This window comes from Narcine bancroftii, chromosome 5 (genome assembly GCF_036971445.1).
Source record: "Narcine bancroftii isolate sNarBan1 chromosome 5, sNarBan1.hap1, whole genome shotgun sequence".
NCBI classification, from domain to species: domain Eukaryota; kingdom Metazoa; phylum Chordata; class Chondrichthyes; order Torpediniformes; family Narcinidae; genus Narcine; species Narcine bancroftii.
The window spans coordinates 107,904,784-107,928,640 of NC_091473.1; the positions used below are offsets into that span (position 1 = coordinate 107,904,784).

The window sequence follows — 23,857 nt, forward strand, 5'->3', positions numbered from 1 at the left end:
GTTCAAATGGCTTTAGAAACTTGGTTATTCTATTTTCTCAACAGTTTTGTGGCAGCATACAATTAGAACTGTGGACTATTCTTCAGCTGTGTTCAAAAACATAATTCGCTCCTGGTAATGTGGTCTAACCAACTCACTGGAAATAGAAAGAACTGGTTACATTTCCTGTTTGCTGCACCACCCTACACTGTTGGATAGAAGGAGTCATGTTCTCAAATCCTTCTCCTTATTACATTTCTTCCCCCGGCTTATGCACTATCATTGATTTCCATTCTTTCTAACTTATTTGGACCAATTGGTTCCATTCCGTCTCCCCTATTTCCCTCTTAATTTTTTCCCACGTCTGTCACTTTTGACCCTTTTCCCACCTAAGCAGTAATGTACCTACCAACATAACTTCAGGAAGTCAGTCACAATGAGAATGTCCAAACTCTATGAATAGCAGTAAAGGTCAGTATCGGACACCACTATGCTACTATTCTCTACTCTCTTTACCTCTCTATTTTTGGGATTCATCTGATCAATTCTTAACATGCAAACTGCTGGAGGAACTCAGTGGGTCAACCAAGATCTGTGGAGGAAAAATTGTTTGATGTAGAGTCTTGACCTGAAATGCCGACCATCTCCTTGCTTCCAGTAATAATGTATAACACTTGGAGTTCCTCCAGTGATTTGTTTATTTCTCTAGACACCAGTATCTGCAGTCCCAATCTTCCATATTTTCAGAACTTTTTTATTTGGTGTTACCTTTGCACCTTGACAGTTATATTTCTGTCTTCAGCTTTAATGAAGCAAAATGTCATAAATGTTATAGCAGGAAGGAAAGGGGAGGGGGGTAGATAGAGAGTCAAAACATTTGCGGTGGCCAAATTCTTAATCAAATGTGATGGTTGTAATTAGTCTCAGATATAGAAAGTAGAGAGATGGCAGAACTCAAAAAGGGAATGTTGCACAAAGGCAAGTGTACACTGAATGAATGAAAAGCTGAGGATAAATTCTACATCTTGCCCCTTATTATTTCAAAATATTTTAAGAGACAGCAGCATGATGACAAAAAGTTACTCTACAATTTTGGGCATTAGCTTTGCCCAACCTTAGAAATATCAATTGATTTCCCATTTTGGACAGCCATAATCAGTGGATCAAGGCCTTTGGCAGTTCTAATGAAATGTTTTGCTTGTTCCAAGTTCTCGTTCTGCTTTGCCTGCAAAGCGGCTTTCATGTACTGCTTCTTTCGATTCTGAAGAAGTTCCAGCTGTTGCTGTGCTGTAAAAAAATAAGTAATTAAATGAATTAACTACTGAAAATTACTGGTCTCAAAAAAAATACTATAATTACAAGGGAACCTCTAATTTCAATTACTATTCTTCCAGAATTCCCTGAAAGCTCATGAAACAATATCTCACAATGAAATTAAAAGCCTAAAAATGCCTGCTCCTCAACTTAGCTGATAACTTTATCTAACATGGGAAATAGGACATTATTGAGTGACACAAGAAAAAAATGCCAGAAGCATTTTTCAAGTCAGGCAGCAGTATTTAGGTCATATAGATACTTAGCATTTTATGCACACTGAAGAACTCTAGGTTATGTTGGTGTCCTTCTACTTATCATGCTCCATGCACTTTATTTACTCAAGCAAAATAATTTGTGCTCCAAAGAGAAAATATAATATACCTATTGCACTTTGTTGAATTAGGGGATCGTTTGGCAATGGTTTCTTTATGGGATTCAGGGAATGCCTTTCCTCAGATACAGCTGGCAAGATCAGAGTTGGCCCAGCTGTCTGCACCATATGGTCCACATCTTTTGCTGATATCTTTGCAACTGGAGAATGAACAGCAGATTGAGGAGTTCCATTCTAAAGTAAAGCACACAATTTTTAAAAATGTTCAAGTAGGTTACTGTGCTTCTATGAATTCAATTCAAATCCACAAAATGAGCAAAACACCTTAAATGAAATAAAGAAACACAGAATTTTAAAATCTTGTTTAGTCCAAGCCTCAGCATATCAAACTCTACATAAAATATCAATTAATTCAAAAAGAGGTCAGAGTCATTCTTGAATCTTCTAGCTGTAATGCGTGTTCCATTTTACCTTCCTCGATAATTACCAAGTTGATGTTGCTTGCCCTTCATTAAGAATATCTACTAATCTATTTCTTGAAACAATTATGAAAATGGACAGATCAACTGACCATCAAGCTGTTATGTTCTAATATGGCACAAAATACAAACATTAACATCACACAGAAAAAGCAAAGAAAATGCTCAAGAGAAATATACAAGAAATAATCTCTGAGAAATTTCTTTTCTACTTCAATTAATTGTGTAAACTCCACAGGATTTAAAATGCACAGGACTACTTCCTGTGAATTCCCACTCTAGATTACAGAAAATAAAACTTAAATTTGCTGTTTACATTCTCTCAAAATATATTCACTTTCTCTCATTAAAATGCCTCAAAGCCCAACATTCTAACCTTCAAGGGGTTCTAAGCTTTATTCAAGATTTCCAATGAAAATATAAATAGAAAATGCTGTAAATTCACAGCAAGTCAGGTAGCAGCTGTGAAAAAAGAAAAAGAGCTAACGTTCAAGTTGAAATTCCTTCACCCTTCCAATGACCTTCTCTGGAAACTCCCATGAATATATGGCAAATGTATTCCCACAAGGAATAAATATAAAGATATCAGCACAAAATCTAGACTCGAAGCACATTCAGCACATACAGGGGATTTAGTATTTTCTAAATAAATAGTTTTTCCTGTTACCTAAGCTGGTTTGCTCTCATTTCCTATACTTTGCAAGTCTTCTCTTGTGTATCTAGCTCAAATAACCTGTATATTTTGTGCAGAATTAATTTATGCATTTTAAAGCTATATTCCATGTAATTAAAACCATAGCCTAACACTAAATTAATAACTAAAAGTCTCTTACATCTCATAACCATCCTCATTGCCCTTTCTAGATTCTCCTGATGCTGCTGAGCTAAAGGACCAACTACTTAAAAATGCAAGATTAAGACTAAGGGTATCTTGGTCTGAAAGGGAATAGAGAAGCCAGCTTAAAAAAATTACTTTATTACTGACAAGTGACTAAAACTCAAACAAGGACATAGCAGGATTTAGATTCAAGTGGAAAAGGAATTTTGAGTAGAGTGGGATGAGAAGAATATAACATTGATAACATTGAGAAATGAGTTTTCAAGGCACTAGAAATTGAACAATCTAGTTTTTGTCTTTAGAAATACTTGTTGTCAAAATATTAAGTTTATTGTCGCAAGTACCAAGCTGCAGTGATAGAGGTTGTTTTGCAGACCAGTAGACATCTCATATATCATAGAACAAGGAAGACAGGTAAACAGTACAAAGTTCAGAGTTACAGTGAAATATCAATGGATATACATCAAAGGCAACATTATTTTACTCAGATAACAGCAGGAAAGAAACTGTACTTGAAGCTGCTGAAGTGCGATGTCATTCTCATGAATCTTATTCCTGGTGGGAGAGGGGAGAAGAAAGTGTGAGCAGTGTGAGACGAGTCTTTTGATAAGTTGGCAGCTTTTCCAAGGCAGCAGGAAGTATAGATGGAGGTGATGTAGAAAAGGGGGTTTGACAATGGACTGAGTAACAATCATAATCCTATGCAGTTTCTTGAGGGATTAAGGGGGGTAGAGGGGGGCAGAGACAGAGAGATGAGCAAAGGAATCATGGAAAGTGTGTGATTACTGCAGAAGGCGGAAAGGCGTGGGGAAGGGTAGAATGTGTCTGGTCATGGGGTGGGGGGGAAGAACAAACATCAGAAATTTTAAATTTCAGATCAGGTTGGCGTTTCGCAGCAAGGTTGATAAAATTGACAGGTTTTTCACAGTTGCAGGAAGCAGCCCCAATACAGACAACCATGCAATGGAGGAGCAAATGGGTAGTGGTGCCAGGTTAAGCTGGGAATAAAGATTGTTTCATGTTGCCAACAAAAGGGGAGGTGTAGCTTGTACTCATGCAAGTGCCCTTAGCTTCATCTTTGATTTGAAGTAAATGAGAGACATCTAAAGAAGTAATACCTGTTAGATGTGTGAAGTTCTTTGATATTTTTAATAATGATCTTCGCTAATAATTCAAACACTGCATCAGCTTATTCTCAGAAATAAGACTTCAAAATTGGAGAAATCTTATTAGAACAGAAAGGCAACTCTTGGTTTCCACTTCAAAATGTGAATATTAAACTAAAGTAGCATCCTCTCCTTAATATCTGTCAAAATTTGGGCAACTTACTTTTTGAAACATTGGAACTTGAATATTAGAAAAAATGTTAGCCCTTCCCCTTCCACATGACGCATCTTTCATCCTACTCTAAAATGCTTTTTCCCATCTTACTTCATTGCAGTGACTTCCAATGTCCTGTACTGAAATCTGTTCCTATAATTCCACCTTCCTTTCATACTCATTCTTCTATCTTGATTCAAATATGCTGTCCTCCAAATCCCTACCATAACACAACAAAAAATTGATAATAATATACAAACTGCCTGAGAATGTGCACATCTCTATTTTTGTGTGGAGTGGGTGCTTAGGGAAAGAGAATCTTAAGCCTCTAAAATTTCTCAATAAAACATCATGGCTAAGGTTTAAAGAACAGTAACTATGGATGAATTCTTGAAGATAGTAAGCATAGCATCTGAAGAAAATTAAATCAATAAAAGCAATGGCTTTTGGGATTAACTACATCTAGTACCTTATCACCATCCTCCTCCACCTCAACTTCTGCTGCAGCTAGTTTGGAAGCAGCTTGAAGCGTACCAGCAATGTCAGGATCTCCGGTTCTGCCCACACCTGGTATGGCTGGAAATCCTACAGCAAGACAATGAGCATTTTAAGACAACTGGTAATAATTTGGATATTCTTTACTAATTACCAATTAAATTTTCATTGCCCATTAGTTTCACGTAATTTTGTTGTTGATTCACTTAGTTTTCAGTTCCTTACTTTTAACAAATATTCTCTTTCAAGAACTCCTAAACCACCATAAAACTGAGTTAATGAAACTATGCTAGATATTACATTGATGGTCTTCCTCTGCAGAATTGCATCTACATTTTAACTTACCTTTAGATTTTCAATCAACTGTAACTCATCAATAAGTTTAATGACTCATTATTTCATACAAAGTTTAACCAGCTAGTGATCAATGGTTGGTTTGCTGTAAAACATCAATGGCATGAAATTGTTTGTCTAAAATAGTACCAAAATTGTGGGCATAGTCTAGGAGTAGCTAGTTTTGCTAATATCATAATGCTAATTTTGCTGCACAATTTGATTATCACAAAGCAGCAGTTATTCATTCATTCGTCTAAATTGTCCACGATGCATATTGCGCAAAAGTCCATTTCTTTACTTACTTAAGCATGTGGAAGAACAAAGAGATCTTAGGGTCTAAATCAATAGATCTCTTAAGGTCACTATGCAGGTTGATAGGACAGTTAAAGAGGGCCTATGGCATGCTGGGCTTCATTAGTTGCGGGATTGAGTTCAGGAGTCATGAGGTAATGTTGCAGCTCTATAAATCTCTTTTGAGACCACACTTAGAATACGATGTTCAGTTTCGATGACCTTATTATAGGAAAAACATGAAAGCGATAGAGAAGGTGCAGAAGTGATTTACCAGGATGTTGCCTGGATTGGAAAATATGTCTTATGAGGCAAGGTTAGCAAAGCTAAGGCTTTTCTCTTTAGAGCAAAGGAAGTGGAGAGGTGACATAATAGAGATCTACAAGATTATGTTAAGGTAGACAGTCAGCACCTTTCTCCCAGAGTGGGAGTAACAAACAGCAGAGGACATTTGTACAAATTTAAGGGAGGAAAGTTTAAGGGAGACATCAGGGGTATGTTTTTCTTTATACACAGAGAGTTGTGGGTGACTGGAATGCACTGCCAGGGTGGTAGTGGAGGCTGGAACAATAGGGGCATTTAAGAGACTCTTAGACAGGCACAAGGAAGAAAGAAAAATATTGGGCTATGAGGTGGGGACAGATTTTTTTTGTAGGTATATATGGGTCAGCACAACATCATGGGCTGAAGGGGCTGTACTGTGCTATAATATTCTATGTAAGCATCAGGATGACCAGAAAACTTCCACTTTAATTTTGTCAGCCTTGATTTATTGTTAGCATTGTTAAAGATGTTTTACATTCATGTTCCACTCCAGAATGCCACTTAAAAATAATCTAGGTAACATTGCAAAGCAACATTGGGTGAAACTGCATCTTTCATAGCACGGCTGCACCAGTCTTCTCAGGTGGAGATAAAAGATAGATTTATCTCTGATATATTTCTCTCTAATATATTTTTCTCTTAAATCACATTATTAAATCTTCTACTGATGGAATTCAGCAATAATCACACTTTAAAAATAACTTTATAGTAATTAAATGTGTTGGGCTGCGAGAGGTTATGAAAAGATTCTGTACAAATGCAAGCATTTTTGAAGTTGGCGTAAATCAAATTAATCAACAAATGTCACCTTACCACTTTTCCACAGTAAAAGTCAATCTCAGTGCTTGACGTGCTAATATTACTGTAGTCTTAATATATTGCATAGTGCATCAAGTACAAACTCACTTGCTCAAACGAGTGTAGATAGTAAGCATTTCTTGAATATACAAATACTTGCCTGGGGGTATTGGAAGATCTCCAAAATCCACTTTTCTTCCAGCTTTATGTGCTCTGATGACATCATGATATTGCTGTAACAAGGAAAAGTTATAAATTCTTGATTAAACGTTCCATTATGAATAATATAAAAATAATGTAAGCATATGAGGATATTCATCTATGCAATAAATATCTCTGAAAGAGTAAAACCAATTTTGAATGCAACTCCCAAATCTTTTGTATCCAAGAAATCTGTGGGAGGGTTGTCAAATTACTCATTTCTTTTTGCAACCTTATCATTATCCATTTAGTCCTCAGATATTTTTTTTAAATTAATTTAAATTTAGACATTCAGCATGGTAACATGTCACCCAATTACACCCAACCATCCCCGGTACATTTTTTTGAAGGGTGGAAGGAAAGAAGAGCCTCTGAGGTGATACGCACTATCAATGACTCCAAAGGGTGAGCGAGGAATGATACGCATTAGATTTCAGCTGCCCCAACTCCATGTGCTCGAATGAATGAAGGAGGTAGGGAGGTCAACCTTTATGGCCAGGTTACAGGGGAGGGGTTATAGGGGATCAAGTCATCAGTGAGTGGGCCAGCCACTTATACACAGAACAGCATAGAATAGTATGTACATATCACCACATTCACTCGATCTTTAAGAAACAAAACCCAGTCCTAAAGGTTCAGTGGCTTCCTCTGCCTCTTGTGCAGCTCCACTGGTGGTGTACTGGTTGGCTCCATTGCTGGATGGGTGTCTTGAGGCGGGGGGGGGGGGGCGGGGGCAAGGCTGTCGCCGTAGGGTTTGGTTGTCTGTGGGGGTGGTCACGTGTTTCCTCAGCAGGACAAGTCCCGGAGATGAGAGCAAGGGTGGCAGAGTGGTTCCAGTTGCCGACCTCCTGGGGAAGGAAAACATGTGTTCTTGTGGAGTTATATTTGTAGCAGTGCATGGGAGAGATCAGATGGCTTGGAGTGCCTCTGGCAGGACTTCTTGCCAGTGATACACCGCCAGGCCTTTTGAGTTAAGGGCCAGGAGGATTGTCTGGTGGAATTTTCTTGCTCCACCTGGCCGTTTCCCCAGGGTTATAGCTTGTGGTCCTATTAATGGCTATGCCTCTAGCATATCACTATCCATATCACTATGGATATAATCCAGGATCCAAACAGGGTGAACATGCTACAGAGTGCTCTGATAACCATGGCTCGCTGGCGCATGACCCCTGGGATAGGGCATCTGGGGGGGGGGGGGGTCGTTGTGTTTGCCCGGCTGTTATAGGATATCGTAGTTATAGATGGAGAGCTCGATTCTCCACCTCAGGATTTTATCATTCTTGATTTTACCCCGCATTTTTGTGTTGAACATGAAAGCGACAGTTCTTCAGTCCTTCACCAGGGTAAACCTTTTCCCAGCAAGGTAGTGGCGCCAGTGGCGCACAGCCTATCGATCGCCAAAGCCTCTTTCTCGACTGAAGAGTGCTGTGTTTTGGGGCCATGGAGGATGCGTGAAAAAAAATACTACTGCCCTGCCCACCTGGTTGAGAATGGTGGCCAGTGCAAAGTCAGAGGCATCGCTCTCCACCTGGAATGGGATGGATTCGTCCACAGCATGCATCGTAGCTTTAGCGATGTCTCCTTTGATTTGGTCGAATGCTGCCCGGGCTTCTGCCAATAAGGGGAAGCTTGTGGACCTTATTAAGGGGTAGGCCTTATCGGCATAATTGGGCACCCATTGGGCATAGTAAGAAAAGAACCCCAGGCACCTTTTCAGTGCCTTGAGGTTGTATGGTATTGGGAGTTCCATAAAGGGATGCATGCGGTTGGGGTCGGGGGCAATGACACTATACTCTATGACACATCCAAGGAGGGCCAGGCGAGTAGTACTAAGCACACACTTCTCCTTGTTATAAGTCAAAATAAGGGACTTGGCTGTGTGGAGAAATTTTGCCAAGTTTGCGTCATGGTCCTGCTGGTCATGGCCGCAGATGGTGACATTTCAAGGTAGGGGAACGTCTCTACCAGTTTATGTCTGTCTACCATCCGATCCCTCTCCCTTTGGAACATAGTGTACCGCTATGGGTGACTCCAAAGGGAACCCTGAAGTGATAAAGTCTGCCATCTGCTTTGAAAGCAGTATATTTGCGTTCCCCCGGGAGAAGGGGGAGTTGGTGGTTTGCCGACCAAGTCAATCGTGGAGTACACTTTAGACAGCTATTTTATTGACCATAACAGCTATCCAGGGGAGGGGGTAAGCATATAGCTGAGTGAAGCAGTTGAGCATCTGGCTGTAATCGATCACCATATGGGGTTTGCTCCCACCCCTGACCACCACGACTTGGGTTCCCCATGGGCTCGAACTGGGAGCTATGATCCTCACTGCCAGGAGTCGCTGCACCTTGGACTTTATAAATTCCTTGTCCTCGGCGCTATAGCGCCTGCTTTTCATTACGATGGGCCTGCAGTCCGGGGTCAGCCTCTCAAATAATGATGGAGGGGATATACAGAGGGTGGAGAGGCCACAGGCGGGGTCCGTCTGCCAGGGGGAGGGGATGTGTACTGCTATGGGTGGTTGGGTCCTCGAAACACCATTGTCATGCTCCTAAACTGGTTCTGAAAGTCAAGACCCAGGAGTATCTGCGCACAAAGCTGTGGCATTACAAGCAAATTAAAGTTATCATAACATTCACTCCCCACCATTAATGACACTACATAGCATTCCCAGATCTCAGCGGATTGGTTCTTTGCGGTGATAGAAATGGTGCCGCTCATGGGTCTGACAGTGGGGGCAGTGTCTGGTGAATAAAGCTCTCTGTGCTTTCACCGTCAAATAGGCAATTTGTTCTTTTCCCGTTTACCTCGATATCCATAACTGAGTGGGCGATCGATGAGCGCTGCCCTGGTTCAAAGTCATGGATGCCAGGATTGGGTTGTTGTTGTCGCTATTGGAGGGGAAGCCCGACCTATAAGATGGCGGCCTCCATGTTGACCACGCTGTCGCGTCAGTGGAAGGAGGAGGAAGTGATGTCATCCGGCCGGCGGAAGGCGGAGGTGACATCATCCAAGAGGGCGAGGGATATGCTAGGTAAGATGGAAACTCCCGAGTCATGCACACGGTCAAGCAGTTCGGGGCCGGATGTGACATCAGTGCCGCGCTGCTCACTTGGGAAGGTTTGGACTTACAGACATGCTGGTAATGTCCCTTGTTCCAATATCCCGAACAGATCGCCTCCTTAGCTGGGCACTTCTGCTGGCCACAGAAGTTACTCCTCGGGTGTCCAATTGTGGCAGCGGGGGGGTTGTGGCTCGCTATCGCAGAGGCAGTCTGTGATGCAGGGTCCCAACATGGTGGCGCCCACAATCTGCATGTGGAGGCCCCATTCTTACCAGCAATCTCATCAGCGTTGCGTTGGGCCGAGTCAAGGGTCCTGGCAAGCTGAAAGGCTCTCTTCAGGGGCAGCTTGTCCTCCTCGAGCAGTCACTGACGAATGTAGTCAGACCTTACTTCAGCCACGCAGGCATCTTGGACCAGCTTCTCCACATACTGGGCTACGGGCACAGGGACTATATCAGTGTCCCAGCAGACTCTCCACAGGTCGTACAGCACTTGGAGGAACTCATCCATGGACTCACTGGGTTGCTGTTTCCTCAAGGCCAGCCGGAATCATGAATACACTTTGTTCACCCGGGGCCGGTAGAGATTGCAGAGTTCAGCCATGGCCTCCGGGTAGGTTGTGCAGGTACATTTGGTGGCCCACTATAGCTTGCAGGACCTTGAGTTTCTTCTCATCAGAGTTCACCAGGCCCACTGCGATTTTGAGGAAATTTATGAAGCAGGCAAACCTTTGCTCATACCGTTCAGCAGCTCCAGGTGTCTGTGGATTGATTTCAAGTCTGTCAGGTCTCAGCAGCTTGTCCATCGCGTGTGGAAAATTAAGTGCATTAAATTGATCTGCACTATCAATGACTCCAAAGACAGTGAGGAATGATAGGCTTTAATACACATTGGATTTCAGCTGGCCCGACTCCATGTGCTCGAATGAATGGAAAGAGGTAAGAGGTAGGAAGGTTGGCCTTTATGGCCAGTCATGAGGGAAGGGTTACAGGGGATCAAGTCATCAGTGGGCAGGCCAGTCACTTATACACACACCAGTATATATATATATATCCACATGATATAAACCCATGGAGAGACATGGAGAATTTACAGACTCTTTACAGGCAGCATGCGATTTGAAACCTGGTCCTGATCACTGGCACTGCAATAGCATTGCTCTAGCCACTACACTAACCATGCCACCCATTTTGGGAAGCATTCCACTGACTTCCTTGAATTCTTGACCAGGGTTTAAGGAAAAATCTGCTGGCTTGATTTTCACACAATCGCAATCTTTTTGATCTTTGATACCCAAATTAAATTAATCTTTACAGTTTTCTCTTTGTTGTTTCTTGAGCTCTAAATACACCAGTGTCATCATGAGGTTTCACTGGCTGTTAACCTAATAAGGGTTTTTGATATGTATGAAGGACAGGATATCCACAACATGTTTAAAAAAAAGTATAGCCTGGGATCCTCCTGGTCACATTTACAAGGATATATTAACTATCATCCAAAAACTATCAAACCATTATATCATCCAAAAACTATCAAACCATTAATCTCTATTAGTTGTAATGCACAATGGTTACATGATGTAATGTCATATTTAAGCTTGGAGAAAATTAGATACAACATTATGGATTAGTTTCAATTTCAAAAGATGTTGGGAACATTCACAGAATACCATCATGATTGGCAGATTTAAGTAATTTCGATGCTCCAACAATTCTGTCTAGTTTCTGAAGGTCGCTATTCAATCCATATCTCTTTTTTTCTACAAGGTAACCTTGATTAGTGAGTGGGTAGATTATATTTAGTTTTAGTTTTCCCCCCCACCTCTTTTTCTTTTTATTTATTTTTTAGATTAACCAATTATAATACAGGTTTAATTATGGTTGTCCTAGATCATATTATCACACTAGACAGATATTACTCTGTGTTTTGACCAAGGTTTAGTATAATGCTCCGAAATATGGGTCCTCTACCGGCATCACCTAAGGCTCCTAGAACGCTTCCACCAGCGTTGTCTCCGCTCCATCCTCAACATTCATTGGAGTGACTTCATCTCCAACATCGAAGTACTCGAGATGGCAGAGGCCGACAGCATCCAATCCACGCTGCTGAAGATCCAACTGCGCTGCGTAGGTCACGTCTCCAGAATGGAGGACCATTGCCTTCCCAAGATCGTGTTATATGGCGAGTTCTCCACTGGCCACCGAGACAGAGGTGCACCAAAGAAGAGGTACAAGGACAGCCTAAAGAAATCTCTTGGTGCCTGCCACATTGACCACCGCCAATGGGCTGATATCGCCTCCAACCGTGCATCTTGGCGCCTCACAGTTCGGCGGGCAGCAACCTCCTTTGAAGAAGACCGCAGAGCCCACCTCACTGACAAAAGACAAAGGAGGAAAAACCCAACACCCAAGCCCAACCCACCAATTTTCCCTTGCAACCGCTGCAACCGTGTCTGCCTGTCCCGCATCGGACTTGTCAGCCACAAACGAGCCTGCAGCTGACGTGGACATTACCCCTCCATAAATCTTCATCCGCGAAGCCAAGCCAAAGAAGAAGAAGAAGTATAATGCAACTCAATTGGTTTCTATCCGAAATTATTTTCAAGAAATAACGTTAAATCAACATATATGGATTTGAATTACATTTATATTAATTTGTGATATGTATATGCTATGACATGCTTTTTTGCTATATTAGTAGGCTTTGTATGTAGGATTAATATATTAAATTCAATAAAAATACTTTCAAAAGAAAGCAGTAATGAAATTTATTATCTTTATCATCTAATTATGCTTTAGTATCATTCACACATTGTTGTTCTTAACACATCGCACATGTGATGTTGGTGCTAAATTTATGCAAGTTTCTAACCTTTTTGTTGACAAAATATTCAATGTTTATTCAAGATCACCATAATGAATGCAGTGGCAAGCTATTCTGTCACATTACGAATGCTCATCACAGTGTCAGTCCCTGGTTCATCTTTCTTGCCTTATTTTTATGCATATAATGCACATATTATATTCGTATTTTACAAACCAGCCCCCCCCATGTTATATGCATGTGCACACTATACGAGAATATTTTTACATGTTGAAAGAACGCACATAATTAATCAATTAATAGTGGAAATGGGAAAGTCTAACTACTAATTTATAGCAGGTAGGGAATACAGGTACATGATCTTCTATCCGGACATCTAAAATCCAGAAAGTTCCAAAATCCGGTAAGTGGGGAAAGAGGCGGCCGGTGCTTGGGAGAGGTGGCCGAGGGACTGGCGCTTGGGGGAGGCGGCTGGGTGGCCGGTGCCTGGGGGAGGCAGCAGAGAGACTGGCGCTTGGGAGGGGGGCGGCTGGCACTTGGGGGAGGCCGCTGAGGGACCTGCGTTTGGGAATGGCGGTTGGGCGACTGACGCTTGGGGGAGGCGGCCGAGGGACCAGCGCTTGGGGAGGCGGCCGATGGACCAGCGCTTCAGGGAGGCGGCTGGGCAGCCAGCGCTTGGGGGAGGTGGCCAAGGGACCAGCGCTTGGGGGAGGCGGCCAGGTGACTGGAAGGGGGTGGGGGTGATAGGACAGCACAATTCAGGAGAGCTTTCCGAAATCCGGAAAAATCCAAAATTCGGCACACACTGTCCTCCAAGGGTTCCGGATAAAGGATCGTGTACCTGTATAATAGTGGCATTGAAAGAATGTGCACAATTTATAGCAGCCATGGGAATGACATGCCAGCAATTTATAGTGAACGTGTGAATATTATAGTGAATGTGAGAATATAATAGTGGCAATGAAAGAACGGGCACAATTTATTGTGGGCGTGGGAAACTTTGAATACTTTATACTGAATGCCATGGTATTCCTATAAACAGGACATTCTGGTTAGGGCTCTGCACCTTATCAATGTTAATTGCCCAGACCTGTCCCTGAGGGAGATTAACTTATCAATTGCCTCTGATTTGAGATGTTAGAATTAAAATTCTGATTAACTCTGAAGCCTGCCTTTGATCTATTTAATTGATTCCTCGCCAAAGCTTGTTAATGTATTCATATTATCTATATAATGGGAAATTGACACTTCTGGAAGATGATTGGGTGTTAACTGCAGGAGATTAACTGTGTATGTGCTTTGTCTCATGTCCAATGTAAATGCATATTGCTTTTGGCAGTCAGAATTTAGAATTATCTTTGGCTTGGCTTCGCGGACGAAGATTTATGGAGGGGGTAAAAAGTCCACGTCAGCTGCAGGCTCGTTTGTGGCTGACAAGTCCGATGCGGGACAGGCAGACACGATTGCAGCGGTTGCAGGGGAAAATTGGTTGGTTGGGGTTGGGTGTTGGGTTTTTCCTCCTTTGCCTTTTGTCAGTGAGGTGGGCTCTGCGGTCTTCTTCAAAGGAGGTTGCTGCCCGCCAAACTGTGAGGCGCCAAGATGCACGGTTTGAGGCGTTATCAGCCCACTGGCGGTGGTCAATGTGGCAGGCACCAAGAGATTTCTTTAGGCAGTCCTTGTACCTTTTCTTTGGTGCACCTCTGTCACGGTGGCCAGTGGAGAGCTCGCCATATAACACGATCTTGGGAAGGCGATGGTCCTCCATTCTGGAGACGTGACCCATCCAGCGCAGCTGGATCTTCAGCAGCGTGGACTCGATGCTGTCGACCTCTGCCATCTCGAGTACTTCGACGTTAGGGATGTAAGCGTTCCAATGGATGTTGAGGATGGAGCGGAGACAACGCTGGTGGAAGCGTTCTAGGAGCCGTAGGTGGTGCCGGTAGAGGACCCATGATTCGGAGCCGAACAGGAGTGTGGGTATGACAACGGCTCTGTATACGCTTATCTTTGTGAGGTTTTTCAGTTGGTTGTTTTTCCAGACTCTTTTGTGTAGTCTTCCAAAGGCGCTATTTGCCTTGGCGAGTCTGTTGTCTATCTCATTGTCGATCCTTGCATCTGATGAAATGGTGCAGCCGAGATAGGTAAACTGGTTGACCGTTTTGAGTTTTGTGTGCCCGATGGAGATGTGGGGGGGGCTGGTAGTCATGGTGGGGAGCTGGCTGATGGAGGACCTCCGTTTTCTTCAGGCTGACTTCCAGGCCAAACATTTTGGCAGTTTCCGCAAAACAGGACGTCAAGCGCTGAAGAGCTGGCTCTGAATGGGCAACTAAAGCGGCATCGTCTGCAAAGAGTAGTTCACGGACAAGTTTCTCTTGTGTCTTGGTGTGAGCTTGCAGGCGCCTCAGATTGAAGAGACTGCCATCCGTGCGGTACCGGATGTAAACAGCGTCTTCATTGTATGCGTGTGCACGTTATATGAAAATATTTTTATACAATTTATGATTTTCTGCATGTTACATGTGTGTGCACATTATATGAGTGAAAATACGGTATATGCAGAAGCCAATCACAATCAGGAAGATAATTGAGAGGATTTTTCATTTCATCACAATGCTCTAGATTTGAAATTACATATTACTAGAAAAGGTAAGTAAAGTGATCTTTCATTTCAATGGATTCAGACCTCCATCAAAGAACAGACAAGAATACTCACTGATTAGACAAGATAACCAAGTGCATCTATGATACCATACTTTTGCAAGAAGTCAACATATTCAACAAGAGATTGGAGGGAAAAAAACTGAAGAAATACCTCCAGAATTAACACACCTTTACTATTCTCTCATGCATTCTTGCCTTACGATCATTTCCATCGGCTTTAGCTTGAGCGGCTGCTGTTTTGTATTTCTCCATTCTTTGATAAAGAGCTTCCAGAACATCTCTAGGTGGTGGCAGCATACCTAGAATCACAAAATTTTGTAATATTGACAAGGGAAAATTGAAGTCCAGGAAGTCCTTAAATTAAAAGATCTCATCCTATTTCTGCATGCAATACATAAATTAAGAAGCTGTAAATCAATTGCTCAGAAATATTAAACGCTAGTTTAAAGACATCATTAATTTTGTACTTCCACTCCCACTCGTTGTTCCTAATTTGGTACAAACTTGTTGCGACTTGCACTAAACAGTGAGCCACTCAATCTTAGAAACTTAATTGCAAGCTGTGTCTCAAAGCTTCAAACTTAATTGATCCATGATATTCTTTTGTAATTTAATCTATAATTTTTTTGAAAAGTTATTTTTCTCATTTAAATAAAAATATATTTCATTCCAAGGATAGTAGCACAGAACATTTACAAAGAATGTTTAACTTACCCTACCTGATTCTATATTGACCTGAAATTCAGTTTTGGGCTCTCCTTGTTGATCAGGAAGATTTAACATACTGGAAGGCTTGGGTGATTTGTCTTGGGTTGAGGTGCCTGTCAACATATTTGAACAAAGTATCATTTATGAAAACAGGTTAAAGGTGATATGTCACTTAATGATATCTAATCATGTTTCTATTCTAATTATTTCAGATTTAGTTTTATTGTCAGAGTACATACATGGCATTACATACCACCCTGAGATTCTTTTTCCTGTGGGCACAGCAGAATTACCATTAACTGATAGTGCAAAAAAAACTGTATACAGCTTATACATGTAAACAAATAAAGAATTGTAAACATATAGAAAATGTAAACAAACTGATTGTGCAATACTGAGAGAATAAAAAAAGAAAATATATAAAGTGCACAACAAGAGTCCTTAAATGAGTCTCTGATTGAGTTTGTCATTGAGTCTGATGGTGGATAATTATGTTTAATAGCATAAGAAATATATGTGTATATATACTGTTCTTGTCTGTATGTGTGCTAGGTCTGTATGTTTACCAAAGAACGCTGTTTCATCAGGTTGTACTGGCACAATCAGATGATAAACTTGAACAGAAATCTTTGATCCAGCAGGATAGTTAAGCAACTGGAAGGGTCCACAGACATTTCTAAATTAATAGTCAGCCAGGAGCCAAGTGAGCTGCATTGAGAGTTCCAAATAGTGGTAAATATCAAAATAGCTCTGTTTCAAAAATAGAGCTAGATTTTTTTTCTGCTTATTTTAGACTGATCTGTTCTACTTAGTCAATAAATTAATTATGGCTGGTTAGGAAAAATATTAAGCAATTATTATTAATATTTCAATCATGAAACTGCTTTGCACAACCCAGAAAATTTTTGTTTTCTCTAACACAGGAATCAATACAATAGCATCTCAAATATGGATATGACAACTTCTATCTGGCATCTAATGAAAGGATGGTTTTCCCTCATTTCTTTGTGGAGTTACCCAATCTGAGTTGGGCAGGGTCAATTTAAGAAACCTGCATTTGACAATGTAACTATCTCAGATATGTTTTGCAGCAAATTAATATGAACTGTTTAAGTGGCCCAATGTTCACTAATAAATTCAAGAACAAAGAGCTTCTGATTCTCCATCTTCAAACTGCAAGCTGCTCAGACACAAGACATATTTAACTATAAAAAAGATACAATTCTACAACTTCCATATATTCATTCATACCTGTTAGTGATAATGGCAAATTATTCAGATCCACTGATTCACCGTTTTGCAAAGCCTTTATTGCTATATCAAATTTCTAAAAAAAAAAGGAACATTTAATGAAACAAAAAGAATAACATTGTATTACAAAGAAACCTCAAAGACTAAAGTAAAAATTAAAATTGAAGACACTACTACAATGAAATCAACAGCATAGTTAAAACAATATTTCAGGTTTCCTCTAAGTATACAGGCGACAGCTAAGGCAGATAGAAAAATCTACTGCTCAGAAAGTCAGTATTGCCCAATGCTGACAAGGTTAGTTAACATGATTTTATGCAAGATTACAGATGTCAGATTCAAGATTCAATTTGTTATCATAGTAATAAAAGTGTTGTATTACATGAAATTTCTTTTTGCCAGCTACAAGGCAGACAGATTTGCCATCGGCAGGAATTGCCTAAGCACCTCTTAATCTTACAGTCAGACCTACAGTCAGAGAGAAGCAAAAGAGAATCCCCCCTAGAGTCACCGAGTGTCTGTAGATTTGCCTCCAGCACTTCCGCAGACACACAGAGTCCAGTCCACACCATCGGCAACCCGAGCTCCCGATACAAACCTCCGATGTAGTCAGGAACCCTTCAGCATTCTTGGCAACTACTCGCATCCCGGTTTTGATACCTGGTACCTCTCCAGCCAGTTTGAGCCAGTCTCCAGCAGACCGCAACCTGGCGCAAGTTTCCCGACAGCATTCTCCAGCAGCCCACGGGTTCCTCGTCTCAAGTTGCCAGCAGCTGGCCCATGTACTGGTCCCTCAGCTGCAGAGCCCCCTCACACATCTGCTGTCGTGGTCATTGTCCCCGCAGGATGTCTCCTTCGCTTCTCCTTCTCAGACAGTGCATGATCTTCCTGTCCTTTAGTGCCCTGCTCCAATCTTTTTCTTCCCCAGAGTGTGTAAATCCTCATGGTGCTGCCGATTAAAAGGCGCCACCATCTTGGCGCAGGCCCGTCATCACGGGATTTCAACTAAAACCACTGTCAGTTCCCCAATACGCTGTTCAAAGCCCATGTGGAGCTGATGGCAGTCGAATGGGCAACTGGACCCCATGGGAGCACTGCATCCCCGCTCTCTCAATCTTTACAGGTCCGCACCAGCAGCAGCGTTGCCGCTCCAGGCATCCATTTAAAAAATAAGATTATGAACAATATCTTCTAATGAAATCGATTATTTGATTTATTTAGTGCTCCTGCTTTATTATAGTCATAGTCTAACAACACAGAAACAGGCCTAAACCTTGTCCACACAGAACAGCATGCCCACTGGCTTAGTCCCACTTGCCTACATTGGAGCCATACCTACCATTCATGTAGTTATCCAAGTTCATGTACCTGCCTCTACCACTTTCTATGGTAGCTCATTCCATATGACCACCAATCTCTGTGTGGAGAAATGTCCCCTCATGACCCTTCTAAATTCCACCCTCCCTCACCTTATAGTTGTGCCCTCATCTTAGATTCCCCTACTCTCAGAAACTGACTGGCACTGACAGACCTTATCAATGGCCCTCATATTTTTACAGACATGTAAGATCCACTCAACCTTCAGTTTTTCAGTTTGGAGGACCATGACAAGTGGTGCGCCTCAGTGTTTGGTACTCTTGACTTTTGCTTTTTGTAATATACATAAATGATTCAGGCAAGCATGTTTGTGGAAAGGTTATTAATAGGTTTGTTGACACATAGTTATGTGCTACAGTGCACAGGTTTTCCTGGGTTTGCTATTGCTGAGGCGCACCACTGGTCATGGTCCTCCAAACTGAAAAATCGACCTCTACAAAAGAATATGCTCACTTGTTCCTCAGTATAATATGGACTCGACGCTCTTTATTCTTGTCACAACACAATCTTCATCCCACAGAACTACCTAGCCAAACCCCTCCGACCTTCTCATTGGCTTTTCGCCACACGATTGATCTTTATGTTCTCAGTCTCCTCCTCCTGCGTCCGAGGCCCTTCACATAATTCGCAGCCTTCTGATCTGATCCATGCTACTATTCCTGCACATCACGGGGATCGCTACAACTCTCGATGCAGGTAAGTACGCGACCATGACAACCCCACCGCCCCCAACCTCAGCCGTGCAATGAGGCAACTGATTCAATCATAACGGTCTGAAGGGCTGACAGTCCACCCCGAACTCGTATGTTGCCGCAAAGTGAGCGGTGTATGCTCTGACTGGCAGGGGTGCAATTGTTTCTTTGACATTGGCCCCAACGCAAAACGTGGACTGGCAATATATGCCAGTTTCAGTCCGTTAACGGAGACGGTATCAGCTTTCCTATTTCTGCGAATTACAAGTCTTCAGGTGCCACTGTGAGACTTCAAAAGGTCAGTCTTAAATGGGCTGAAGTGGTCCGTGAACAGGATCCTGTCGAAGGAACAAGTGTACAGTGTTATAGTTCACCTGGCACATACATTGCAGGTGATGCATGTCATGTAGATGTAGTTCTGAGCAACCGCATGCTTTCCTGAAGATGGCCAGCATAACTCACCAGATCATAGAGTACTGACCCTGGACTCAGATTCACAAACTCGTCGGGCAGGTCAGCGTCGTGCCATATACCATTTTGCCGCTGAATATCCAAAATTTGCTATTACAGCAGTACGCATGCCAAGGAGAACCAAGGGCAAACACTCACTCCACACAGATGCATTACCATCTGCTGTCAATGCAGCTTTCAATTGGTGGTGTAAACACTTAACAAGGCTGTTGGCCTGGAAATGATAAGCCGTAGTCTGAATGTGGGTAGTACCCAAGAGATGAGAAAAAGCTCGAAACAAAGCTGATTTGAAATGAGACCCTTGGTCCATTGTAATGGTGCCGGGAACACTGAAAGACGGAACCCATTGATCCACAAAAGCTGAGTGATCATCTCCAGAGTGATGGGAATGATATCCTGCCACCTGGTAGCCTGTCCTCATATGTGAGCAATTAAGCATATCCTCTGGATGGTGGAATCTGGCCTACCAAGTCCAGGTGCACGTGATGGTAACAGGAATCCAGAACAGCAAAATATTCCAGTCTGGATTTCATGAGTCTGGAGACTTTAGAGCAGGGGTGTCAAACTCAAATTCACCGAGGGCCAAAATTAAAAACTTGGACTAAGTCGAGGGCCGAACTAAATATTTATTGAAAATTTTCAACAACATCTGCATGTTTTCTCTCAACATATGTAATGTTAAACTTTTTCTTATTAAAATAAATGTTTAATAATAGTTTTGGTTAAACTCTTTCCATAAGAAGCATTAACAAATAAGAAATAAAATATTCAATAAATAATATTTCTCTCTAGCCTTTAAGCCAAGGATCGCACGTTGCCGAGAAGCATGCCAGGGAGCGGAGGTCTGCAGGGAGCCCTCCCCAGCCCAGCCAGCAAACCTGAGTGGCATCCCCCCCTGCCCCCTCTCCCTCCTCCGCCCCCGCCTCCGCCTGCCGCAACGCCGCCAACAACCCAAGGAGTCCCCGCTGGTCTCGCCATCTCACCGGGAATACCGTGAGAGCGGTGGAACTCGTCCACGACCTCCACCCCAGCGGAAAGTCCGATGCCCAGCAGCACCCGCCCACAGATGAAGGTCAAGGAGACGCGGAGGTGACCCACCACGTCCAGCCACATGGAGCTAGGCGGCGGGTCCGTTGTAGCTAGGTGGCGGGTCCGTTGTAGGTAGGCGGCGGGTCCGTTGCAGTTAGGCGGCGGGTCCGTTGTAGCTAGGCGGCGGGTCCGTTGTAGCTAGGCGGCGGGTCCGTTGTAGCTAGGCGGCGGGTCCGTTGTAGCTAGGCGGCGGGTCCGTTGTAGCTAGGCGGCGGGTCCGTTGTAGCTAGGCGACGGGTCCGTTGGAGCTAGGCGGCGGGTCCGTTGTAGCTAGGCGGCGGGTCCATTGCAGTTAGGCGGCCGGTGCTTTGTAGCGAGGCGGCGGGTCCGTTGTAGCTAGGCGGCGCTGTGAATATCTAATTAACGTTCCCGTTAACTATATCGGTGTACTGCTGTGCCTGCTGTGGAAGTGCTATAAACTACTATGGTAGTGTTCGCTGCTGTGCATCTGCTATACTTGCGCGGCGGCCAGCGGGCCAACTCTAATATATATTTAATATGATCTTGCGGGCCAAATATAATTATAGGGCCAGAGTTTGACATGTGTGCTTTAGAGCATTGACATGGCAGATTCTTGGCAACATCTTGCTTAACGTGAAGCCTGCTAAAGAATTCCATAATCATTTTGATCGACGTTCTTCTACCAGGATAAGACAGGTTGCGAAGAGCCTCAAAAATATCTCTCTGCATTGCCGGTGGCAAAAAAAGGTCTTCCTGTCGGAAAGTCACAAACCAATGTTTTACGCGATTCATCCAGGTTTACATCTTGTAGTTGGAAACCTGAGTTGATCCAGCAATACCAGACAAGATCGGGACAGTGTGTTGTGCATGAGCCATGGCAGTGAAACTGATGATAGTAGTCATATGTAAGGCCTTGGCAGTGCCATCCCTCAGATGTGCCATATGTCCAAAGAAAATTGTAAGATGAAGTCAAATTTCCTGTGGTGAGTAGAGATGGACGCTTGTACACACTGAATACGTAAGAGGCTGGTGGTCTGTATAAATGGTGAAAGGGCAACCTTCCAGCAAAATATGTAAATGATTCATTGCTAGATAGATGGCTAGGAGTTCTCACAAAACGTACTACTTTTTGATTGAACTGGTGACAGTTTGTCTGAAAAGAGCCCCAGTGGTTCCAACTTCCCACTGACTCTTTGTTCTAACATTGCTCCCTCATCACTGACAGAGGCATCCGTGGCAAGATATTGGGCTTTTGGTGGACAAGCAACATGGTATTTGCAAGTGCGTCTTTATATAGTTGAAAGCTTGAATGGATTTGGTGGCCAAACTCAACAGTTTTTTTTTAAGAAACAGATTTGTCGGATCCCTTAAGTTGTTTGGTAAGGGATAAGAGAGACGCTGCAGTATTCGGCAGGAAATGGTGGTAGAAATTCATCATCCATAAAAAAAGTCGTAACTAGCCAAATGTAGCAGATGTAGGAAAATCTCAAATTTCTTGATCTTTCATTTAATCGGGCAAGATACTGTGCTAGGAAAGTCTGTAATAAATTCAGCAGCACCAAAATTGCATTTATTTGGATTAATTGCAATGCCAAATTCATCAAGTCTCTTCAGCCACAGTCGCTATAAGAATATAGTCAATATAGACAAACACAAAATTGAGGCCAAAGAGTACATAGTCCATAAACCACTGGAATGTCTGAGCTGTATTCTGCAGCCTGAATGGCATTCGCGACACTCAAAGGACTAATTACTGCCATTTTGCCATTAGGTTCCACTGGAATCTGATAGTAAACGTGGGCCAGATCTATCTTTGCAAACCCATGCTTGCCATGCAGGTTCATCGAGAAGTCTTGTAAATTGGGAATGTTATAATGGTCAGGCATGGTGAAATTGTTCAGCGCATGATAATCACTACACAGGAGACTTATTTGGAACCAAATGCAACAGTAATGCCCAGACTATCCCCAGCTCCTGCATGTGGTCGAATTCCACTTCTGTGATTTTAAGACAATCCAGGGGTAATCTACGAACTCACACTGCAACTGGAGGACCCCAGGTCTCTATGTGACGGGTAACTGCATGTTTAATTGTAACGTCTGTATGGCAATATGATGGTGTCACTAGGTGAGGGAAATGCTTGAGCAATGCTCGGAAAGGGCATAAGCCAGGTTGGAGGCCTGTCAGTTAGGTGACAACATTGGAGGGACGAAAAATACAGATCACTAGAATACAAATGCTATGGTTCATGACACAGCGATTCTTTAAATCCATCAGCAGAAAATCCACCCCTAAATTGGAATTCCCCACATTTGCAACTGTGAAAACCCACCAAAATGGTTTGCTGAGACTGAAATCCAGTGTGAGCGATCTCTGGCCAGATATCTGAATATGAGAATTATTCGCAGGCGACAGAATACATGACACATTAGGGGGTTGTGCTCTTCAGGGCTTGGAAGGACCACAGAAATTTCTGCTCCAGAATCAACAAGAAATTGAACACCCAAGAGACAGTCTTTGAGGAAAAGATGGTGGCCAAAGTGCCCATGAGCAGCAGTTGCCTCTACTGCTGGGCCTGGTCTTTTCCCGGCTACCAATTGTAGAAGTCATAGGTAGCTGCGCCAAATTTCCGTTGCTTCAACAAATACGCCCCCTGTCACCTCTACCATGTCCACCACGATTCGTGACAGAAGGAATTTCATTGGATGGTCAAAGCTTGGACCTGCCTAGTTAGTACTGCCATTTGCTGCTCCAATTCAGTTATCTTCAGTGGATAAGGTGCAGGCAGTTGACAAAGTGAAGAAAGTAGTTGTTCCAGCTCCATTTGCTCCTGCTGACTATGGGGAGTGGCCAATGCTTCTATCTTTACTGCAAAGGTCGTGGACATAACAAGATAGGCATGTCTCACCAACTCAACGATGGAGGACATGTGAAAGACACTCACGAGTTGTCCTTGAACTCGACAAGGTAAACATTGGAGGAATCTCTGCTTCCATACATCCCCTTCAATAGGGTCTGCCACAGCTAGCCTGTGCCATCTTCTCAACATCTGTTAAG

The 23,857-nt window shown here is 42.7% G+C and overlaps 1 protein-coding gene across 8 annotated transcripts in view; it reads right to left on the reverse strand.

Annotated features, from left to right (window-relative positions):
- Positions 1 to 23,857, reverse strand: part of cc2d1b (coiled-coil and C2 domain containing 1B) — a 167,405-nt gene that overhangs the window by 44,309 nt on the left and 99,239 nt on the right. For all 8 annotated transcript variants that reach the window (XR_011357855.1, XR_011357856.1, XM_069938670.1 and 5 more), the window contains 7 exons: positions 17,211 to 17,286; positions 15,971 to 16,072; positions 15,420 to 15,550; positions 6,669 to 6,741; positions 4,734 to 4,849; positions 1,678 to 1,861; positions 1,094 to 1,266 (listed from right to left, as the gene is read on the reverse strand). Coding sequence is in view for 6 of the 8 variants with exons in the window: in XM_069938670.1 (XP_069794771.1) it covers positions 1,094 to 1,266; positions 1,678 to 1,861; positions 4,734 to 4,849; positions 6,669 to 6,741; positions 15,420 to 15,550; positions 15,971 to 16,072; positions 17,211 to 17,286 (855 nt within the window). In the remaining 2 variants the exon portion in view is untranslated. The remainder of the gene's footprint in view (positions 1 to 1,093; positions 1,267 to 1,677; positions 1,862 to 4,733; positions 4,850 to 6,668; positions 6,742 to 15,419; positions 15,551 to 15,970; positions 16,073 to 17,210; positions 17,287 to 23,857) is intronic.